This window comes from Varanus komodoensis, unplaced genomic scaffold (assembly GCF_004798865.1).
Source record: "Varanus komodoensis strain SLA01 unplaced genomic scaffold, ASM479886v1 scaffold19, whole genome shotgun sequence".
In the NCBI taxonomy this organism is placed as follows: Eukaryota; Metazoa; Chordata; class Lepidosauria; order Squamata; family Varanidae; genus Varanus; species Varanus komodoensis.
The window spans coordinates 22,504,917-22,526,492 of record NW_025335550.1 but is presented as its reverse complement, the minus strand read 5'-3'; the positions used below and the strand labels follow the sequence as shown (position 1 = coordinate 22,526,492).

The 21,576-nt window shown below is 41.9% G+C and overlaps 1 protein-coding gene across 2 annotated transcripts in view; it reads left to right on the top strand.

Annotated features, from left to right (window-relative positions):
* The window catches only part of MUSK (muscle associated receptor tyrosine kinase), a 61,834-nt gene that overhangs the window by 924 nt on the left and 39,334 nt on the right, over positions 1–21,576 (top strand). For both annotated transcript variants that reach the window (XM_044427955.1, XM_044427954.1), the window contains exons 2-5: positions 5,441–5,567; positions 6,642–6,793; positions 9,389–9,516; positions 9,917–10,058. In XM_044427955.1, the coding sequence (XP_044283890.1) occupies positions 5,441–5,567; positions 6,642–6,793; positions 9,389–9,516; positions 9,917–10,058 (549 nt within the window). The remainder of the gene's footprint in view (positions 1–5,440; positions 5,568–6,641; positions 6,794–9,388; positions 9,517–9,916; positions 10,059–21,576) is intronic.

Below are 21,576 nucleotides of genomic sequence, written 5' to 3'. Positions count from 1 at the left end.
TCATTATCCGCTGGCTTTCGCTCGTTCCAGGTGCACTTATAAACATATGGATATACAGTTTAAAAGGCGCATTTTAAGAGAACGTCCATTCAGAAAGGCCTGTTTTGACAGAAAGTATGTCAGGGTGCATTGAAATGTGAATATGCATGTAGATTTTTTTAAAAAGCTTCACATATATTAATGCAGGAATAGGACAGAATAGACATATGGGTGAGCATGCACAAAATGACCAAGTCTAGAAATGGAATGCTTCTCCTCCCGCAGATAGATAGATAGCTATTCCTATGTTATATAAACACAGACACAGATATTTAATTCTGTGAATAATAAAAGGCACAGTTCAATTAATTTTGGGCTTAGACCTCCATTTTTATTTTTATTTTGAATGGCATAGCAGAATGCAGCTTTATTGCATAAAAATCACTGAAACAGTATATAAACAGTATATACATATGTACAAAATGTAACTTTTAAAGTTGGAACTGAAAATTATTTTGAAAACGTGTGTGTGTGAGAGAGACAGAGACAGACAGAAAGATTCCATCTATATCAGTATGCAAAATCCATCTGAAGTATGATTGATTTCAAAATGTGTGCATAATAGATATGTAACAGATACAATAGTGGACAAACTACATATTCCAGGAGTTCTATGATTTTAAATTAAGGAAACTTTGGAAAGATGAAATAGAAAGTGGAGGACAAGCATATGGGGGGAGGGGGAGGAACAGCTTAAGCCTTTATCAACTCTGCCTCTCCCTAATTACCTTTGTAAGCATAAAAGAGAACCATGGGGACCCTTCCTCTTCCCCCACCCCCTGGTCTGTAGCTGGGAAAAAGATTGAAGGAGGGAGTTTTTAGTGGATATATATCATGAAAGGAAAGGGTTAGCTGTTCCTCCTGCAAGCAACTTTCTGCTCTCAGCTGCAGGCTCCAAGGCTGCTTTTCAGTCAAAAATCCCAACCTTGAAGGTAAAAGAGAGGTGAAATTGCAGGCAACTTCTACTTTGGCCACTAGAGCCATTGGTTATGCAAACAGCATTTTTATCAGTTTGGCATGATTACTTTTTGTGTGCAAAAATGGAGTGGAAGGAAGACTTACCAAGTGCTTGAATGAAATTAATTCAGATATTGGCATCAAAGGTTGTGTAAACAGTTCAACTGCATACTGCTGTCAACTTGATAAATAGACTGAGTCACATGCACAGAACATTTGCTCCCAGTTAGTTTCCAGGCCTTCAAAAGCTGATGCCACAAGGCTCTTTGTTGCATATAAATAATGGATAGCACTCATTTCCTTTTCCTGCCTAAAGGAGGCAAAAAGAAGTTAGCATCCCTCCAAAAAACATCAGCACTGGATTCTTTCACCAAAAACACAAAATCATGTCAAGGCATTTGTTGATCATCACATGCCATGCGAGGCATTTAAGATATAAACAAGCCTGTCTTGCAGCGTGCCTTGTACCACTTTCCAGATATTGAGCTCAGCAATAGCTACAAGTATCAGTAGGAGATCACTCAATCCCATGGGCCCTCAGGAATATGAAAGGCCCTGCCGATTCCCACCACACTCTCTGTTTCACATGGCAGAACACCTGATGGACAACACACACATGGCCCCTACGATGCCAAACTGGGCCCTGCCAACCAAATGTTCTCCCAAGTAAACCAAATGGAAAACAGGCCCGTTATTTCCAAGTGCATTTCTGAAAGCAACTTGGGCCCCATCACTGGTTATGGGGCACCAGGATTTCTTACTTAGCGCTTTGTGAGTCCTGCAAACATCCTTCCTCTGGCTGGGGCTGTGGCAGCTAATGCTGAAGCTTTGCTAGTGGTGGAGGCAGAGAAAAGGGTCTCCCATTCTCTTCTGCCCCCTCCCCTTCTTTATGGTGCAAGCCGAGACAGAAAAGGCCTCCCTCTTTCTCTGCCATTGCATAAATGAAGCATAGAAGGGAAAGGGGGTAGATGCAGGTAGGGTCTCTTCTTTGGCCCAGCTTACAACACAAGTGGGAGGAAGATGTCAAGGAGAAGAATACTCTACTTCAGATGATCAAGATGTGAAAAAATGGTGGGGCGGCTGATTTAATGAAGAAAATTATACATGAAAATACAAGAAAAAATAAACCTTTTTTTAAAAAAAGGATAAGGAATATCAATGCACTCAATGGACAAAAATTACTATTCTGAACTGGGCCATTATAAAGATTGGCATCATCACTAGTCTGCCAAGCATCCATGGCCAAAGTACCTGAGGGGTAAACCTGCAAGTTACATCTTTTCAATCACATATTTTGCTGCATTTTCCTTGGATACGCTTTACTCGCATACTGAGGAGTATACAGGGTGTCCCAAGAAAAATGACATCATTTCGTAGTCTAATAACATAGCCAATTCTCGCTCAAATGATCTCAAATTTTAACAAAATGTGTAAAAACTACCTAAGGTTAGCTACGCAATGTTACGCAAGACATGCTACAGCATGTTTGGCAGGAGGTGGACTACAGACTTGACGTGTGTCATGTCACAGGCGGTGTGCATATTGAACATTTGTAAAGCTTTGTGAAATCGGTTACAAAATCTACATCTCTTTGAATCTCTTGTTTGAATTTTGATAAATAAATCTTTTATTGTTCAACATGAAGCCTATTTAATTTCATTTGCCTAGGACATGTAGTTACTCAGATATTCACATTTCAAATAATGTCAATTTTTTTGGGACACCCTGTACAATATTGTATGGCCTATATACCTCCACAGAATTATAATATGGAAAGTTTTCTGTCACTAGTGGGATCTCCAGGTCCAGCAATAAGATTCAAGACCTAGACCTATGCAGGGAGCCTGAGGGCTGAATTCAATTTTGGAGAAGTTTTGGGGGACAATGTCCCACTTTTGAGAGGGGCTGAGGGCCAAAGGAAGACCTTCATGGAAGACCGTATCTGTCACAAGGCCTCTCAGAGAGCCTTTTTCTTCTTTACCCTCAACATAAGCTCACCTCACTCAGCCTTTGTAATGATGGCCATCTGGTAACTGATCTCTGGGCAGGGCAACGTTTTAGCATTCTGTGAAGGTGAAAGGGGGGTTTTCTCCTCACCCCTCCTAGCATTCCCAGTAGTGCACTAAAAAGCGAGCGCCGAACATAGCTGTCAACAGTATCTGGTACACCAAGCCTAGATAGATGTGTCTGGCAGGCATACATTGAAAGAATTGTTCACAGTTGGCTTTGTGTGCCAAGAGCTGCATGGAGAGGGAGAAGAATTCATAGGAGGTGCCCCCTTGATCTCCATTAATCCTAATATTATGACATGCGATAAATGCAGCCACAGTAATTTAGAGCCATGTTGAGCATTGCACTAAACAAGTAATCAACGCTATTTTTTGAGTAGGGACAAATTTGCTTCCAGGCCTTGCCACTGAAGCTGCTGGGGGCTTTTCTGGACCATGGGTGGTGCTTCTCCTACCCCCCCCCCCCCCGGCAAGTGGCCTCTCCTCCAGTTCTCATCCATGTTGTGTAAGCAAGGCCTCAGCCACTAGGTCTGCAAACCAGCTGGCAGCCATGCTCTGACAGGCGCACTTAGTCTTGGCATTAAGCTAGATATTTTCTCATCGCTGAGTGTTTTGCTCAACTCAGCACTGCAAAATCTCCAAAGGCAGATCCACATTACTCTGCCTTTTCCTTGTGCATGCAGTTTCTCCTCAAATAACTTGGGTGGCGGCCCCACATCAGATCGCCAACCACATTGCTCTTTCATTTTTGGACTCCTTCCCTATCACAGCTGATTGGCTGATTGCTCCTACATTCTCTGCCCAACCCCCAACCCCCACATCCTCATGGAGGAGGAATGGCACGTGTCCTCACCATCCACACCTCACCACCCATATCTCCTCCAGTAGCCCAGATCTGCTGAGCATGAGTCACAATTGCAAAAAAGAGAGCATGATTAGCTGAGCAAGTGCAACACTTCCAAAGAAAAAGAAAATAGCTGCATGCCTTATTGTGACATTGCTGTAGACCAGGGGTCTCAAACTCGCGACCCGTGGGCCAATTGTGGCCTGTGGGATGATATTCTGTGGCCCCCACTTGATATCAAAGTTTAGTGATAGTGCGGCCCGCATGTTTTTCTCACACGCACCTGCGTGAATTGTCACCCTGGGCACAATGTTCCCTCTAAGCTGCGTGCCGGGATGGGCAGGGCACAGGGGAGGGGCCCTGCGGCCTTCAAAGTGCCAGCGGCGCCTGGGCTGGCCTCCAGGAGGACACAAGCTTGGACAATTTTTGAGAGAATTGCCCCTTACCTTCCCTGAGCTTTTCAGGATGTTCAAGCGGACCATGTGCCTTTTTGGGAACACCTATCTGTGTGAAAAGCTCTTCTCCACCATGACCTTTAATAAGTTAAAGTTCAGGTCCAAACTTACTGATGAGCATCTTCAAGCCATACTGAGGGTCTCAGTTGCTTCCTCCCTCAAGCCAAATGTGGCTCAGCTGTGCAAGAGGAAGCACTGTCAGGTCTCTGGCAGCAAGGAGTAGGAGGAAGTAAGAGAAGCCTATGTTCTGAAGAACTGTTCATGTTCTGAATTATTATTAGTAAAGATTGAGAAGATTGGATCAGTTGTACTTTTTTAGGAATACTTGAAATCCTTTTTTTTTTGTGGAATACTTGATGCGGCCCAGCCTCACCCTCTACTTCCAGCGGCCCCCAGGTAAGTTGAGTTTGAGACTCCTGCTGTAGACTGAGGGTATTTCTTGGAGCTGTCACTGAAATGGTGCCTCAGGTGAAATTTGGCACAAGTTGGGCTCTGCTTATAGGCAAGAAATCAAACCTGAAAGAATTTCTTGATAATGTCTTGATGGGATGATTGGCAGTGGTTCACATCTATTATTGTTGTTGTTGTTGTTTTTGTTGTTGTTGTCTACATTTTTCCTTCCAAGCAGCTCAGAGTTTACCTAATGTTCCTCCTCTCAGTCTTATCTTTGCGATAATCCAGGGAAGTCGGTTGGGCTGAGAGTCTGTGACTGGCCCAAAGTCACTCAGTGAGCTCTTTGACTGAGTGGGGACTAGAATCCTAATCTCCTGAGTCTCAATTCTACACTCTTAATTCTAATTTATGCATGAGAGATTTCTTAGGGCTGAGCTTCCTGACTGAAAACCAACATTTTAGGTTTGAAAGGAGGGCCTTAGTGTGTAGGTGAAAGGTTATTGGAGAGCATCTCCAGCTTGTCTTGTTTGCTCCTCTTTGGTACCCATTTTTGGTCCTGCAGATAGTGATGGTTGTGCTTTCAGTTGTGCTCTCTGCTTCTAAGCTGCTATTCAATTTATTAATTTTCTTGGGGGGTTGAGGGGCAGTTTTCTTGATAAAAAGTAGATATTTGCCCAGCTGAGTCGGAAAGATGACTAGTTTGTCAAGTAATCTCCATCATCTCTATTTTTTCTCATTGACAGCGCCCATAATCACCACTCCTCTTGAAACAGTGGATGCCCTGGTTGAGGAAGCGGCCACCTTTGTTTGTGTAGTAGAATCTTTTCCCCAGGCAGAGGTTACCTGGACACGTAATAACATTCCAATTAGGTAAGAATTGTTTGTTCGTTTGTTTTAGGCATGTCATGAGTGGAGCCAGCTGGAGCCGGAGGTCAGACTAGATGGCCCAGGAGATCCCTTCTGACTTGCTCTGCTTCTATGTTTAAGAAATTTTATACTGCTCCTGTAGCCCTCCAGGGCTCTCTGGGCAGTATACAAACCAGAACAGCAATATATGCAAAATAAACATTCATACACTAAAATACAATAACATTTATTTGTGCAAATGAACTACAAAGTCTTTCCAGCAATGAGATACAAAAACCTTTATGTTTCCAGAATACATAACAAAATGCCTAAGTGCTATTTGGCTACCATTATTTTTACACTCCATCCTGAGGTGTTTTTTATGCAAGACATTTATGGTGCACACACAATCCTTCACACGGAAGTTTGTGGGGCCATTTCATGATGTTGCCAACTTCTGGGGCCTCGTCTGTGTTCTCCAACCATTCCACAGTGTATTTCAGAGCAAGTCTAGTGTTATTTCCATATCACAAGAAGTAATAGTTCGCCTATACTTCTCACTAGTCAGACCTCATCTGGAATAGTGTGTCTAGTTCTGGGCACCAAGATTTAAGAAAGATGAAGAAAAATTAGAAAGGGGACAGAGGAGAGCCTCCATCTGGCTCCATTCTGTGATCATTGGGCCAAAGTCATTTTCAACTTTTACTTTATTTATTTATTAAACTTATATCTCACATTCTTCCCAATTTTTAAAAATTCAGAACGGCTTACATACTTATCTTTCTCCTACTTTCAGTCTTACCTCCACAACAGCAACCCTGTGAGGTAGGTTGGGCTGAGAGTCAGTGACTGGCCCAAAGTCACTGAGTTGGCTCCATGGATGAGGAAGGAGTAGAATCCAGGTCCCCCGAGTCCCAGACCTGTGCTCTTAACCACTACCACGCCCCCCCACCCCAGCTCTTGTCAAGTCTTTTGAATGGGCCTTGCAGGTAGAAAGTCTGAGATCCCCTGGGCTAGTCAATAGCCTTGAATGAGCTCAGGTTTAGAGCGTGCAGTCCTTTTCGAGGTCCCTTTTGATGCATTTCAACATGTTCTCAGGCTCTTTGACACACGGTATAGCATACGGGAAAATGGACAGCTCTTGACTATTCTGAGTGTGGAGGATAGCGATGATGGGGTTTACTGCTGCACTGCAAACAACGGAGTGGGAGTACCGACGGAAAGCTGTGGTGCATTACAGGTGAAAATGAGTAAGTATCTGTACCCTGGACTGAATTGAAGCTCCAATTCATGTGAAAAAAGAAAAATAGGCAGTATTTTTTTTTTGCCTTGAGTTTGGTAGTTTTTACGTCCCAGTCTCTCTTCCTCTCTAGGTATATGTATTTATTGGTTTCATAGAATAATAATACTGGTTTCATAGAATAATAGAGTTGGAAGGAGCCTTGAAAGCCATTGGGTCCAACCCTGCTATTGCACGACACCAATTTATACCTTCCCACCTTTTCCCTTCTTTCATCATACAAGGTGCTGGAGACAGTTTACCTTGCTCTCCTTCAGTTTATTTCATCCTCACAATAAACCTGCCAGGCAGTTTAGGCTGTGAGTCTGCGAACTGAGCTGAAAGAAGTTCATGAACACTCAGGGGCTCATGGAACATCACAAACAAAAGCTGGAAGAAAGATGCTGCTTACACAGCACATGGGGCTTGATTCCTGGTGATAACTACGTGAACAGTGGATGCATTTGCCAGGTGCTTGGGCTCAGTGGTGTCAAAGTAGATCAGAATCTGGGGAGCACAGCCAAGGGAATCCAATGGTTCTTCACACATTTCTAGTGCACAGTTCCCAAGGGTTAAGTGCCTAGCAGTTAAATCGAGAAGTTATAGAGAAAGACCAGAAAAACAGAGACAGAAGGTTCACTAGAAGTGGCAGGGTGCGGGGTGAATCTAATCCTTAGCAAAGTTAACATCTCAGTTTTTTATACTGAACTGGGAATTCTCAGTATTTGCCATCTTTTCAACACTTCCTCAGCTCCCTGCAACTTTTTAAAACTTCTGCAGATCCAGGAGCATTCCTAAGCTACAGATCCGATCTTTCCAGAGGACAGCAAGGGTTCATTATTCACATGATGAGGGGTAGTTTTGGCACAGGGAACCTTTGTGACAGCAGCAGAAAGAAATCTGTTCTATGAGCCACACTAATTGAAGGAAGATCTTCATAGTAAATGCCATGGTTTGTCTTTCTCATGTAAGAAAATTCCCAAATAGGCAAGAGTATCTGATAATGTATTGCATAATGCAATTGATATCACAATTGCCAAATGATCTACTATGCAATAGTTCTGCTGAGTTTTCAGTCAAATAATAACATTGGCCCATAAGACATCTGTACAAATCATTAGATACAAACATCAGATAGCTGCTTTTCGCTCCTTAGGCTTGCATATTTTACTGTTGGAAATAAATTAGATATGACCAGAAGGTCTAAATAACACAATTAATGAAGGCCTTGAGCAATTACAGCAAAATGACTCATGTCTGGTAAAACTGAGCCAGGCAGCATTTCTCAGAGCAAAATTTGAATCTTCTTTTAAAAATCCAGCTAGGGAAAACTGTTCCCAGTAATACTAGATTAATGCATTTGTGAAGTCTATGCCAGTTAGAACTTTTAGCTCAAGCAGATGTGGCTTTCAAAGTGTGCCTAGCAGCTACGGCTCCTCTACATTTTTACTCTAGAGTAGGTGCAGGGCCCCTAAACTGGATAGGAGTCAGATTAGACCCAATTCTATAAGGAAAAAGGCATAGCAGCTAGGTGCACTTTTAAAATCATGTCTGTTTGATCCCTCAGTATGATGCATCAAATTGAAGTAAAGTATACACAAAAGCATAGAAAAACAGTATTTTACCAAGCTAGTTCCCCACCCTGCTGTCCCTGTGATCAAGGACCCTGATTATACTAGTGTTCACTCCACTCCACTCCAGTTCTGAAACTGGTAGTTCCACTTTGCACAGGGAGACACAGATCTCTCCAACTCTCAAATGACAAGTCTCAAGCTCTGTTCAGATGAAGATGGGCTTTGGTCTTATCATTTGAGCTTCCCTGCTGTTCCAGAGTTCCTTGTGCACAGACAGAGGGGAGGGAGAGGTGATGTGAGGAGAAAAAAAAACATTATAATCAGGGCAAGAGGAGGTCAGGCAGAACAGCCCTGCCCCCAAAGTCTATGCTATCCCCTGCCTCCTTCAGTTAAGATAGTGCCTGGGGGGGCGGGGACTGGGGAGAGATATAGGGTGCATGCAAGGCCCCACTTCTAGCTGTCACTGTTTTGGACAAATGCCAGAAGATGTCCTCTCTGTTCTAGAGAAAGCCTGAGCCAGCAGCTACAAGTTCAACCCGCTGTATTCTCTGCTCTAACTTTGCTTCTAACTGGGTCCATCAAATCTCACAAGAGCTAGCCAATGCGAACACAGATGCATAAAAGACATTTCCCTAAAACTCCCCTAGCAGGATACATGATTTTGTCTTGTTTCTCCTTGTCATGGTAATGCAGTTGCAGTCTGAGTTGTCCCCGCACCCTGCATTACTGGGTTCTGCTAAAATGGACCCTTTCCCTCTCCACTCCCAAGCTTGGCCTGGGGAATGTGCGTGAAGCAGACTTCAGGATTCTCCCCTTCCTCTTTTTTCCAGTTGAAATATCTTCCCACCCTCTGTATTACAGGGCCTTCGGGCTAGTTTGTAATAAAAAATTGGTTCCATTTTCTAATCTGTGGGGGAAAGTGTTATATATCTGTGTCACTTGTTACTATGTGGTTGTGACTTCCATCTCATTTTGATCTTTTAAAATTTCAGAACCCAAAATAACCCGCCCACCTTCAAATGTGAAAATAATTGAAGGATTAAAGGCCGTTTTTCCCTGCACCACAATGGGGAACCCCAAGCCTTCAGTATCCTGGGTCAAAGGAGAAAACCTTATAAAGGTGAGTTGGTGTTTGAATGTAAGTTCAAGTCCCATTCAGGCATTCTAAAGGACAGCACAGTAAACATGGGAGAAGTGGGAACACATTGGCCTCGCCAACACTCCATTTCTATCGGCTTCCACATGTGGAGGCTGCCCTTGAGGAAAGCTTCCTGAATCCAGGGCTCTCCATGCCGTCTAGATCTCCCAGAAAGCCATGTGTAGAGAGCAATGGCAGGGATGGGCCAAGCATGCTTCCTTTTATTATGTGGCTACTGAATTACAGGCAGTGCCCCTTTGCTGTGGAGGGATGTGGTAGGCAGGGGGTGCAGGACATAATTGGGTGACAGTGGGCCCCAGCCTGAAAGCTCCTCACTCCTGACATGCCCTCTCTCATCTCACCCTGAGGTCTTTTTTGGCAGGAAAATACTCGGATTGCTATTCTTGAATCAGGCAGCTTGAGGATTCACAATGTTCAAAGGGAAGATGGTGGTCATTATCGATGCATGGCAAAGAATAGCCTTGGGACAGCCTACTCAAAGCCAGCCTTTCTGGAAGTGGAAGGTGAGTAAGTGGTCCGTTTGCACGAAATGGCCACATACATTTGATCCAGTATTCATAATTGGAATCACATGTGAGGGCACGTCAGTGGAATCTCTTTTGGTCTGAGGGCCAAATTCCATCTGAGAGAGATTTTTGGGGCCACATTCCTGCAGTGGTTAGGACTGAAGGCAAACGTGCCTGTTGAAAGCGTACTGAAGGTCTTACAGATGGTGATTAAGCCTTTGGACTCTTTAGAATGGGGGAAACAGACAAAGGCCAAGAAATAACACTTAGTGGAGGTGCTGGCAGGGAAGGACAGGGAGGAGAGTCTGGTGATTCGAAGAACACTGGAGGGCAAGGTTAGGGTTTTTAAAAATATATATTTATAATTTGATTTGATTTTCACAATCTTTCAATGAAACCAGACAAACCACTGAGAATGAAAAGTAAGTAGAATCACAAGCACATATATAGGAAAAGGGGAAAAACAAAACAAAACAAAAACACAAAACACAAAACAAACAACAGCAACAGGAACAAACATATAGTTACATCATAACAATCAGAGATACATTGAACCAGTCTTGAAAGTATTAATAATAATCTATATATATACATATATGGTCACACATACATACACAAATATTCAAAGTTCCTGTTTCACATCACTAATATAGGTTGAGGTTGGTTGACCAAATGTTGGAATGAGTGTTGAGACAAAGTTGTCATTGCTAGTATATTCCCTTATAGGAAGCCAGTGTTGTGAGGTCTAACACCTTCGTGTTACAGGAAATGTGGCAAGTTAGAAGAGAAGCTTTAATTGAATGAAGTATTAGCTAGTCAGCAAGCCTACTGAAGGACTACTAGCCTGGTGTGTGTGTGTGTGCGCGCGCACGCACGCGCGTGCATTTCATGTGTACTTCTAAATAAAGAACATACATTTGTGGATTTCTTTCAGGTCATTGCTCCACACTGAATCTTGGAGCAACTTGAACATATATCCATATATTTATCTGTTGGATGGGTAGACTTGATAAGATGTGGTACAGTCTTTTATGAAATTGCAGGAGAATATGGTCACCTTTATGTTATCCAGAGTGGCATGATTCTGATCAGAAGGGATGCCTGAAGGTGTATTTGGCAGGCACCAGGTTGGAGAAAGCTGATGTTGCTCTTTCAATTATATGGGAAAGAATGTACCATATTAATGATCCATCCGCTACTGAGCCAGGTGACACTACTATGATACATAATAATGTAATCCAAATTAAATAACCTTGCTTAAGCTTTTTGAAGCACAAAACTCTCCAATTGTTTGTGGCCTGGGGGCATATATAGATTCATCTTATGCCACATGTTTCTTTTCTGCTGCTCACTTGTGAGGAAATGAATGCTGTTTTAGCAGTACCCAGAGCTGATTTCTATTTCTTGACTGAATGTTGTATGTAAGATTTAACAGTTTCAATCAACGTGTTTAAGTGAAAATCCATCTTCAAGGGACATCTGCTCAGTCGTGTCTTGAATCTTGGATGCATGAAGTCGGAACCCTTGTAAGCCATCTAGTCCACTCAGTGCAGGAATCCCAAGGCTGGGGCATCCCAAACAGATGGCTGTCCAGTCTCTGTTTGAAGACCTCTCAGGAAAGCTAAGGTTGTTGATGACGGTCAAACTGCTCTTGCTGTCAGTAAGTTTCTCCTGATGTGCAACTGGAATCTACCCTCCTAGCCCTTTAGCTCTGATCCTTGGGTATCAGAGAACAAAACTTTGCCCTCATTTGTGTGATAGCTCTTCACATACTTACTACTATATTACTATGTCCATCACTACTGCCAAGACTCTAGGACAGGGGTCAGCAACCTGCGGCTCTGGAGCCGCATGTGGCTCTTGAATCCCTCTGCTGTGGCTCCATCGCCCAAAATACGTGTCACAGCCACCGATCAGGCTCCGAGTTACAAAATACCAATAGGTGATGATGAGGCATCCACTCAGGAATGCTGCACTAGCTGGTTAAGTAAATTGCTACATTCCTCTGCTATTGTGCAGGGAAAGAGTGGAACAAGCTTCCTGCAGCCTCTCATGTTACACGAAACGAGACGCTGCTGAAAAGATTCTCTTTGTCCCAATGTAATCTCCTTCCTCTGAATGATAAAAGCTGCGCTTGGGACCTGTCACAATTCACAGCACTTGACTGTTTATCTGCTAATCAGTCACTAAATACACCTATATCTGCGACTCCCCCCCGCCCCCCCCAGTAGGCCAACCATGGGTAAATCGAAGAAAAGTTTCTGAAGAAAACCAAACGTTTAATGATACGTGGATAGATTCATTTGCTTTTACTACTGATGAACTTATGTGGTTTGCTGTTTAATGCATGCAGCCCTTTAGCACTGACTTTGACTCTTCAGGAAGCTGTTCTATTCAAAATATATGAAAGGAGTCCTACTAGTTTATAATGTATGATTAAAAATAACAGTTTTTAGTGACTGAACAAGAGCTGCAGCTAAATCATAATGAAGATATACATAGCATTAAGGTAAAAAACGATATATGCAGTGTTATCTTCATTTTAGGTGTCAAAAGAGTTTTGTGGCTCCCAGTGTTTTCTTTTGTGTGGGAAATGGGTCCAAATGGCTCTTTGAGAGTCAAAGGTTGCTGACCCCTGCACTAGGAGCAACTTTGTAAACCACACCATCCAGAGAGCACCCCAGTGAATAAGGTTGTAGTTGTGCAGATGTTTTGGTCTGTGATTCCCACCAGATCTAATCAGCCTAGTCAATAGCAAAGGATGATGGGAGGTGTAGTCCAAACATCTGGAGGGCTACACATTGTCCACTCCTGCTCTAATATCCAGAAAGTGTTGAGCTTGAATGTTAGGCAAAATTAATTCTTCTGTTAATCATACACATGCTTTCTTGAGTAAAAGCTTGCACAGCCCCAATTCAATTTAGATTTAGCACAATTCAGAATGAGGGATTTTTATGCTGCAATTCTACCCTTCCCTGGAGGGGTTAAAAAAATAAAAGCAAGTCCCAATTGAATTCACTACTGTGTGGATAGTAGTAAAATTTTTCGTTTGTACCTGTGGGCAGCCCCTGCTTAGCCATGAAGTTCAAAACCCTTCTCTCTCTCTCTCTCTCTCTCTCTCTCTCTCTCTCTCTCTCTCTCTCACTAGCCTACCATATATCATTGTTGTGTTTATGAAATGGGATAACCATCCTGGTCTTGGAGGAGAGATTGGATAAAAGAAAAATGAATTAAAATAACATGGCATATTCTGAGGATATTTTCTAGTTGAATTCTTTGGCTAAATCATATCTCTGATAGTCTGTACTGATCAAGAATGGGGCTGACCACACAAGCTGTGGCAGCTTGAGAAAAGTACTTGGGAACAAGAACATGAATAGTTTTGTTTGACCTTGCAGAAGGGTTGATGATGCCCCATTCACAACTTTGAATGCAAATACAAACGGGGAATGTGTTCTCCAAAATGTACATAAATTCCTGAACATGTGCTGAAAATCTTCTCAAAAAATCTTCTCAGTTTCTCACCTGATGGAGGAAGTTGCACAACTTTGAAAAATATTCAAATAATCATATTTCTCCTGTGCCATTCTTTGCTTCATGAAATCTTCTTGTTCATGAAAACTGAACGGTGATCATAACTGCTCATGAAAAGCAGAAGATAAATAAGCAATAAGGTGATGCTCACAGAATCTGGGCAAATGCAAGCATCATTTGTTCCCTCATATCTTCTTGGGAGCAGTAAAGAATCAGTTCACAATTCAGTAGGTACATCCCAGGATCCCCTCCAGTGTCATATTTCTTATGTTAGGACTATTGAACTCCAGCATCATTTCAGGATATTCAGTCAAGCTTGCAATGAGCAGCTGTTTGGAATATTAGGAAATAACCTGAGTTACCCCGGGGATCCCCATATCAGCTGTGTAAAACTAAACCACCATGCTAGTTTTCTCTTTTACATGAGAAAGTGGCCCAGTCTTAAAGTTCAATAACAGTTTTGTTGTTTGGTTTGTTTTTTCATGTCACTGAACCAAGTACATATTTTCTGAACCAGAATGCTGTGATCTAGAGATATTGGCACGCTCCAGAATTTTGCAATGCAGTTTGAAAATCAACAAGCGTGCGCAAGAATGGGTGCAATGGGAGAAAATGTAAACCAAAAAGTGTATAATAGGGAAAAGGGCATATCTGAGAAACTGTGTACAAAAATGCATACATTTAGATAATGTAACTTGCATTAGTATCTCCAGATTGGATTACTGCAATGCTTTCTATGCAGGGCTACCTTTGGAGCAGGTTCTGAAGCTGCAGCTTTAACTGGCTGTATAACAGCTGTACATAACATACCACAACAAACATAAGACATCGCTCAAACATAACTAGTTGACTGCGCTTCTTCTGCCTTGTTTGGAGCCTAGCTTCCACTATCACAGTAATATTTGCACTACTGGAGTACGTAAACAGTTGGATGCTGCCTGAGGATCTTTAGGCCCCTTCATTGCCTATTATTTGCTTCCACAAAAATGTAAAATCATTTTATATATATTTATGAACCTGCTATTAAAATTACATATTGCATCTGCGTTCACAATTGACTAGAAAGTTTGAATTAAGCCTTTCAGCCTTTTAACTATCCACTGCATCTGTGCTTTTGTATACAGCACTCCTATTTTAATGCTGACTCCTAGCAAACACTGAATTTATGATTATGGCGACAGCAAATAATTTATCTTTTTTAATTGTGGTGCACACACTTTAAAATATAGATTAGAATATTCATATGTTTCCATTTCTTTGTTGTGCAGCGCTTAATAAGGCAAATGCTACAGGAAGAGGTATTTTCAGACCATGTGTGCTGTGCTTTAGTGACTATAGTGTTAATGATCTTTGCAGTGGCAGTATTTGAAGCCATTCACTTCTGTTTGGTGGATGACACTAACAAAGCTTATTGGAATTGATGGAGGAAGGAAGAACATGTGAGAAAGTTAACCCTGGGGAGCCTTGCAAATCACAATACATGCATTAGAAGTCTATTAGTCAAACCTTAGCTATACTAAACATGGAGTTCTACACATTCCTTCTGCATGATCACCGCACTGAGTCTTGTAAATGTAATCCTATGTGAATCACATTCCCATTTATCCAAACTTCTGATTATCTGAATAATTTGGAAGTTCTTCATGATAAATGGGTATATACTATACTGGAAACAAGCAACTCGGTGGCAGTTAGAGTAACTGTCCCTTTGTGCATGCATTTTGCATGGTTTAACAAAGTGCAGGTCCTAAACAAAGGTCTTTACAAAAGTTTTGTGTAGAAAGCTGAGCACCAATAAATACTTGCAAACTCAGAACCTCATTGTGATCAAGAAGGAATGTGAGAACATTGAAACATAATGTCTAAAAGCTGAAGCTAATATTTTTGATTCAGGTGAAATTAATTGTTAAAATCCTTACTGACTGTAACAGAACTTGGCTCACTTCTTGAAAATAAATGCATTCCAGGCATAGGCCAAATTACATCAATGGAATTATCTTAAGGGTGAAATATATATTTTGTGATCTAACTACACCTGAACATGATGTATGCTGTTGATCATCAGGGAAGGAATGTCAACTACAGAATGCATTTCTGTGTGCTAGAAGCTTATAGGGTTTTAAAGTCTTGCTTTTCCCCCAAAGGATCCTGGGAATTGTAGTCTGGTCAGGATGCTACATATTATCTTAGAGAGCCCACCTAACAATAATGGGCAGAGGAGAACAATGGCAAAAGCCACGAAAGTCTACAAAGATATTCACTATACATTTAAGATACATACATAGTGATTCACTTGGGAGGGAGCAAAGAGCTTTTGAGATAAGCTGCAAAATTCATAGAAAGTTTTAAAGGCCTATTCTTGGATATATTTAAGGTGGAACAACAACAGCAATAGCAACAAAGAAACAAGCCTATTTTCAGACCTTTGGCTGTGCTTACTAGCATATCTCATTATAATAATAGTAATATAATCCATATAATATAATCCACACTGGATAGCTATCCAACCTCCTCTCCTTCTGCTTCTGCTTACTTAACAAAGGGTTTAGCATGTTTGACATTCATGTCCAGTACATAAGATGTTTATAACAACAGGAATTCTGTGTTTTTAACTAGAAATAGAAAGAGAGGGAATGGTCCCTTGCCCTCTCTACATTGGCACCAAATTGAAAGTTACATGCCATCTCTAGCTGTTCTCAAGACCTCTGGGAAGTGAAATGGCCCAAAAAGTGAAGGGTGCAGATCTTTTGTATCCAATGTGCAATTGCTCCTGTAGATGGTGTGGATTTTTGTTCAATGAGAAACGTGCAAATGCGGGACGTGTTCAAATGTGGAATGTCCTGTGCAGCACATGCTAGGGCTCCAGTCCTGATCAGGGGCCCTGTGCCTGTCCGGGAATAAGATGGAAAAAGATGAAAAGATACACATGGAAGGTTAATGAGTGTGTGATTTGGCACCGAATGCTTGGCCTTAGGGCAGGGGTGGGCCCTGAGTGGCCCACAAACTGCCTCTTGCTGATAAGAATTTTGGTTTTTTAACAAAGTGTAATCCAGAGTGAGCCTTTTTGAGCAAAGGCACCAAAACTGTCAACTTTAGCTTGAAAATAGCTTGATCCTGTTGGCACTCCATAGCTGCTCAGGAGATCGCTTATTTATTTAGGCATCAAGGGTGTGTGTGGTCTGCAGGGGACACCTGGAGGGCAAGACTGGCCCCTGGACCTTCTGAAGTTGTCTACCCCTGCCACTGAGGTTAGAATGAGACCTCAGTTCATGTCTTCTGGATAATTTGCCCAGTGTTTTTCCTCATACTGTTCCAGGAGTCCCAAACCTTTTGGGTTAGTAAGCATGTTGGGATTTTGAGCATTCTGTAGGTGCTCCCACAGAATAGCTGCCACGGGTGAGAGGCTTGCCTATTTGTAAAATGCTTGCCATGTTGGGCTTGACCAGTCACAAAACACTCTTTTTCCAGAAGAGAAATAATGACAGTAAAAGAAACATCACTTGCCCAAGAACCTAAGTAGAAGCTAGAGGTGAGATCTAAGCTCCAAAGCACAAAACCACTCTTCTTACTTAAATAGAGATGGGACTGGAGAGCAGAACGTGGCCTTGCAGCAGGCACAGTATTTTTTAATTAAGTCTCAGCCCAGCTTGGAGTTTATGAGCTAGTGGAAACAGACTCCTCTTGAGCCACTCTGCAAGGGTGCAGAATTATTTTCATTATTTGCTTGCTTATTTTATTAATACTTATATCCTTCCTTTTTTACCTAGACATATGGAAGGTGGCATGACACAGTTAGGAAAATGCAACAGGGAAGCTCACATACGAACTAAAACTAACAATGACTATTAAGCAGGAACTATAAAACACACCAGCAAAGCACAGCATCAAAAGAAACAGGCTGCATGCAGTCATTCCAGTTAATGGCACTCCCCCGCAAGAGATTGTTGAGGGAAAGCTTGACATTCCCCATACTGCAGCCCCTTAGCTGAGGCAAAGAGTGGGTGGCTGAGGCTGTGTAGTCCGGATTCCTCTGAACTGAAAGAGTGTATTTTAATTATGATGTGGTTTCTGTTCAGTTCCAAATCCTCTCACCAGAATAAGGAAAAGAATCTTTAGCCTTTTAGGTACACAGACTTGATCCCCTCTTGTTCTGGCTCTGTGCTTTTGATATCCTAATCAAGTCCAAAAATAGAGATGTGGGGGGGGGGGGAGAAAGAAAATAGGGAAAGCTATAATAATAGGAGAAATGGGTTTTCCCCTTTTTTCCAGGGTATTTTTTGGGAAAATTTGGGAGGAAATTTACTCATCAATGTTTTTGCTTCACCCCCACATTTTGGGTTTTTTTTTTTTTTCTCCAGGTCACTAGTCCCATTTCTTTCCCTTCTCCAGTACTGTCTATAGCATTACCAAACCAAACCTTCAACAAATGGCATTTCATTTTCCAAACAATGGGACTCAGCATGTAGAGCTGTTGGCTTTTGGTTCACTTTTTGAGGCTATCCTGTAGCTAGTGAGAAAGCACACTGTGACTGGCAAATGTCCACATGGCAGGTTTAAGTGCTAAGACCTTGGTGGCTATGACGACTTGCAACCTTGAAGCAGTGTGATGAAATAAATCAGATGATTAACTCCCTAGCAATGCATGGGGAACCACTGAGGGGATAAAAACCTGAAGACTTTTCTTATACTTGGCCTTCTAGGTTCTCTTGTTTCTCCCATACTAGCTCAATCTGATGTGAACTGAGTCAACACAGAGATTTCTGTTTTTAATGTAGGTCATGATTTGCATGAGATATATATATATATATATATATATATATATATATATATATATATATAAATAAAGCTAAGGAAATTTGCACAGATTTACAGAGGGTTTTAAAAAATAACTTGTACAAATTGTGGCATGTTTGCACAAACCATGGGAACTGCAAAGTATGACTGAAAGGAATAATTTAAACACTTTCTATTTGATGAGCCCAAATCGAGATAACTCTAGTGGAAAATTGTTGCACTGATGCTGAACCACTCAAAATTGATGGCGATGAATTCTTGATGAAGTAGGAAATATGGCAAATTAATGACAAAGTAGAGAGAAGATAATACTGACAAGGGAATATGCTGCACTCAGGTTTACGTAACAGTCTCGCGGATAAGATGGAATACTGCAAACAGCACAAACCCATTCTTGCAGATTTAAAGATGCAGACCCCACTTGTGCAAAAGACCCAATCTGTGCAAATCACCATTTATGCAAATGGTGTTATAGATATGCCGTTCTCTGTGTGCAACTATTCCGTGCACATTTCCAGAACCCTCCCCTTCCCCGCCAATCTGGCACAATCCATTCTGACTGTCATCTGGGAAATGCTGTAGAAGTTCATAAGGCTTACATAGGATGGCTTTTCCAGTGTCACACATGCCTTCTCCTCCTCCGTAATGGACACTGGCGGAGTCCGTGGGAACGCAGGATGTAATTTAATTGTCATCTGTAAAAGAAACTTGCACACATCCTGCAGCAGAACACATGCAATAAAGGCATAGCTGGGACTGGATGTCACATTTGTCTCCTATACAGCAGTGCGAGTCCCTCCTCTTGCTCCTATATAGGGAAATGTCTGCATTAAACGAAAAGCAAATGCTACATTACCTTGGTGAGTGTATATTCTGAACTAGTCATCTGCTGTGGCAACAGATGAAGGAATATTTGTAGATGAAAATTGGCACGGAGCAGGAGAATGCTTAACTTCTGTGCTTGCTAATTCTCCCTCTCAAAATGCTGCCCTGCTAATTTCCCCCTCAGCTGGGCATACTTTGAATGTTGGAACTCAGTGCAGGAAAGGAATTAATACAGCCTGGAGTACATTTGCAGGGTAGAAGGGGATGGTTAAACATGCCCAGATGCTCACTGCGTCTTCCCTGCATGTCTTTTCCGGCCCCGTGTTCTTATGATGAGGAAACGAGGTGCTTATAGAGTGTAGTTCTATAAGAGTGTAGTAGTTCTATCCTTCTTGCTTAGACATTTGGGAGCAAAATAACTTGGTTGATTTATTTACAGTGCAATCCTATGGCTGCTAGGCAAGTGTAGGATTTTTTGAAGAATCATGTCCAGGCATACCTTGGAGATATCGCAGATTCCGTTCCAGACCATTGCAATAAAGTGAATATCACAATAAAGTGAATCACACACATATTTTGATTTTCCGGTGCATATAAAAGTCATGCTTACTACACTGTAGTCTGTTAAGTGTGCAATAACACTTAAGTCTAAGAAATATACATACCTTTATTAAAAATACTTTATTGCTGAAAAATGCTAAACATCATCTGAGCCTTCAGCGAGTCATAATCTTGCTGGTGGAGGTTTGAAATAATGTGAGAGTTACCAAAATGTGACACTGAGATGCGGAGTGAGCAACTGCTGTTGGGAAAAGGATGCAGATAGATTTGCTTAAGGCAGGGTTGCCACAAACCTTCCATTTGCAAAAAAACCTGGAATCTCTGAGAAGTGTAATAAAGCGAAGCACAATAAAATGAGGTATGCCTGTAGATGGATCCTGAGGTTGCAGTGCCACCTTCCCACCACCACTACCTGGTAATTGCAGAAGGAGCTGCAATATGTGTATCTCTGAGGTCTGAAACGCAATCTTGGAGACAAGGTTTAAGGGCCACTCTGGGACAGGAGAAGCAGACAGGTACCTCCTTTAATTGAACTATCCTGGGGGTACCTCACCCCCTTTCCGTCATGCTCCAAGGTGAAACTTTGACCATCAACATATTTTGCGGGGTGGAAGCGTGGAGAATATTTATTTATTAAATTTGTATAAAAGCCGTGTGTTAGCATCATGCTTTTTGGGAGGCCATTACAGTAGCAATGTCAATCATAACATTAAATTCTCTACCAAAAGAGAAGCTCAGGGCAGCCAACAGTGACATTCAGATTTTTGTTAAAAATAGCATAAAATCCATTAGAAAAACAAATACACAGCAATACAAGAAATAAATAATTCCACCAATAATTTCAACCCCCTCTTCAGCAACAGACCAGCTTATATGCAGGAAGCCCATGTGAATCAAGACTTGCCTGCCTGCCAGTGGAAGTGGAACAGAGAGGCAGTTAACCTAGCCTCCCTCTGTCATTTAAATCAAAGTGATGTTTTCTTTAGTCATTGCCTTTGAGGCCCTTCCCTTGCAACCTCTGAGCATTTCTTTTGCAGCAGATTTCTTGTTTCTACTGCTTTTAAAGGAGTAGTGCGCTCAACAATGGGGTAGGATTCCAAAACAAGGCTTGTTGATATGCCCCAGGCAGTTTTTCAGGATTGCTGCTCTTTTTTTGCCACATAATTATTTATTATTTTTGTTTGGCTGGTGTGCCTGGTAGAACTTTATGGACATCCAGAAAGCATCTTTGAACTTTTACTCGGTGCTGTAACAGTTAAATAATTGGAATAATGGGAGTGGCAGTCCAACACATTTAGAAAACACCAGCTTGGGGAAGGTTGGGGTAAGTTTTCTTAGACCAGAGTCCACTTCATCAAATGCATCAGATTCATTGGGTGCAGTGGGCAGCTGAGCCAACACACACGGCCTACTTTTAATCTTACGCATCCAAGCAAAGGCTTGGCTCCTTAGTACGTGCTCAGAGCAAGGCTCAGCACTGGCATGGAAAGCACTTCCTTATTCATTTCCTAGGGAAGGTAATTTGAACACATCTTATCCTTGCATGCACTTTCCTTTGAGGACTTGGCATGTATATAGAAATGAGTCAATGTATTACAAGGGTTTTTATAAAGAGGCACCGGATATAAATTGTTTACACACACACACACACACACACACACCAAGTTGCTATATCTAAATCTGTCAACAGGGTTTCTTTGGATAATTCCCTGGTGGAATATATGTGGCATGAACTCTGTACAGGGACAGGTGATACATTTACAAAACTAGAGAATTTCTGTAAATTCTGGCTGGTCTGATT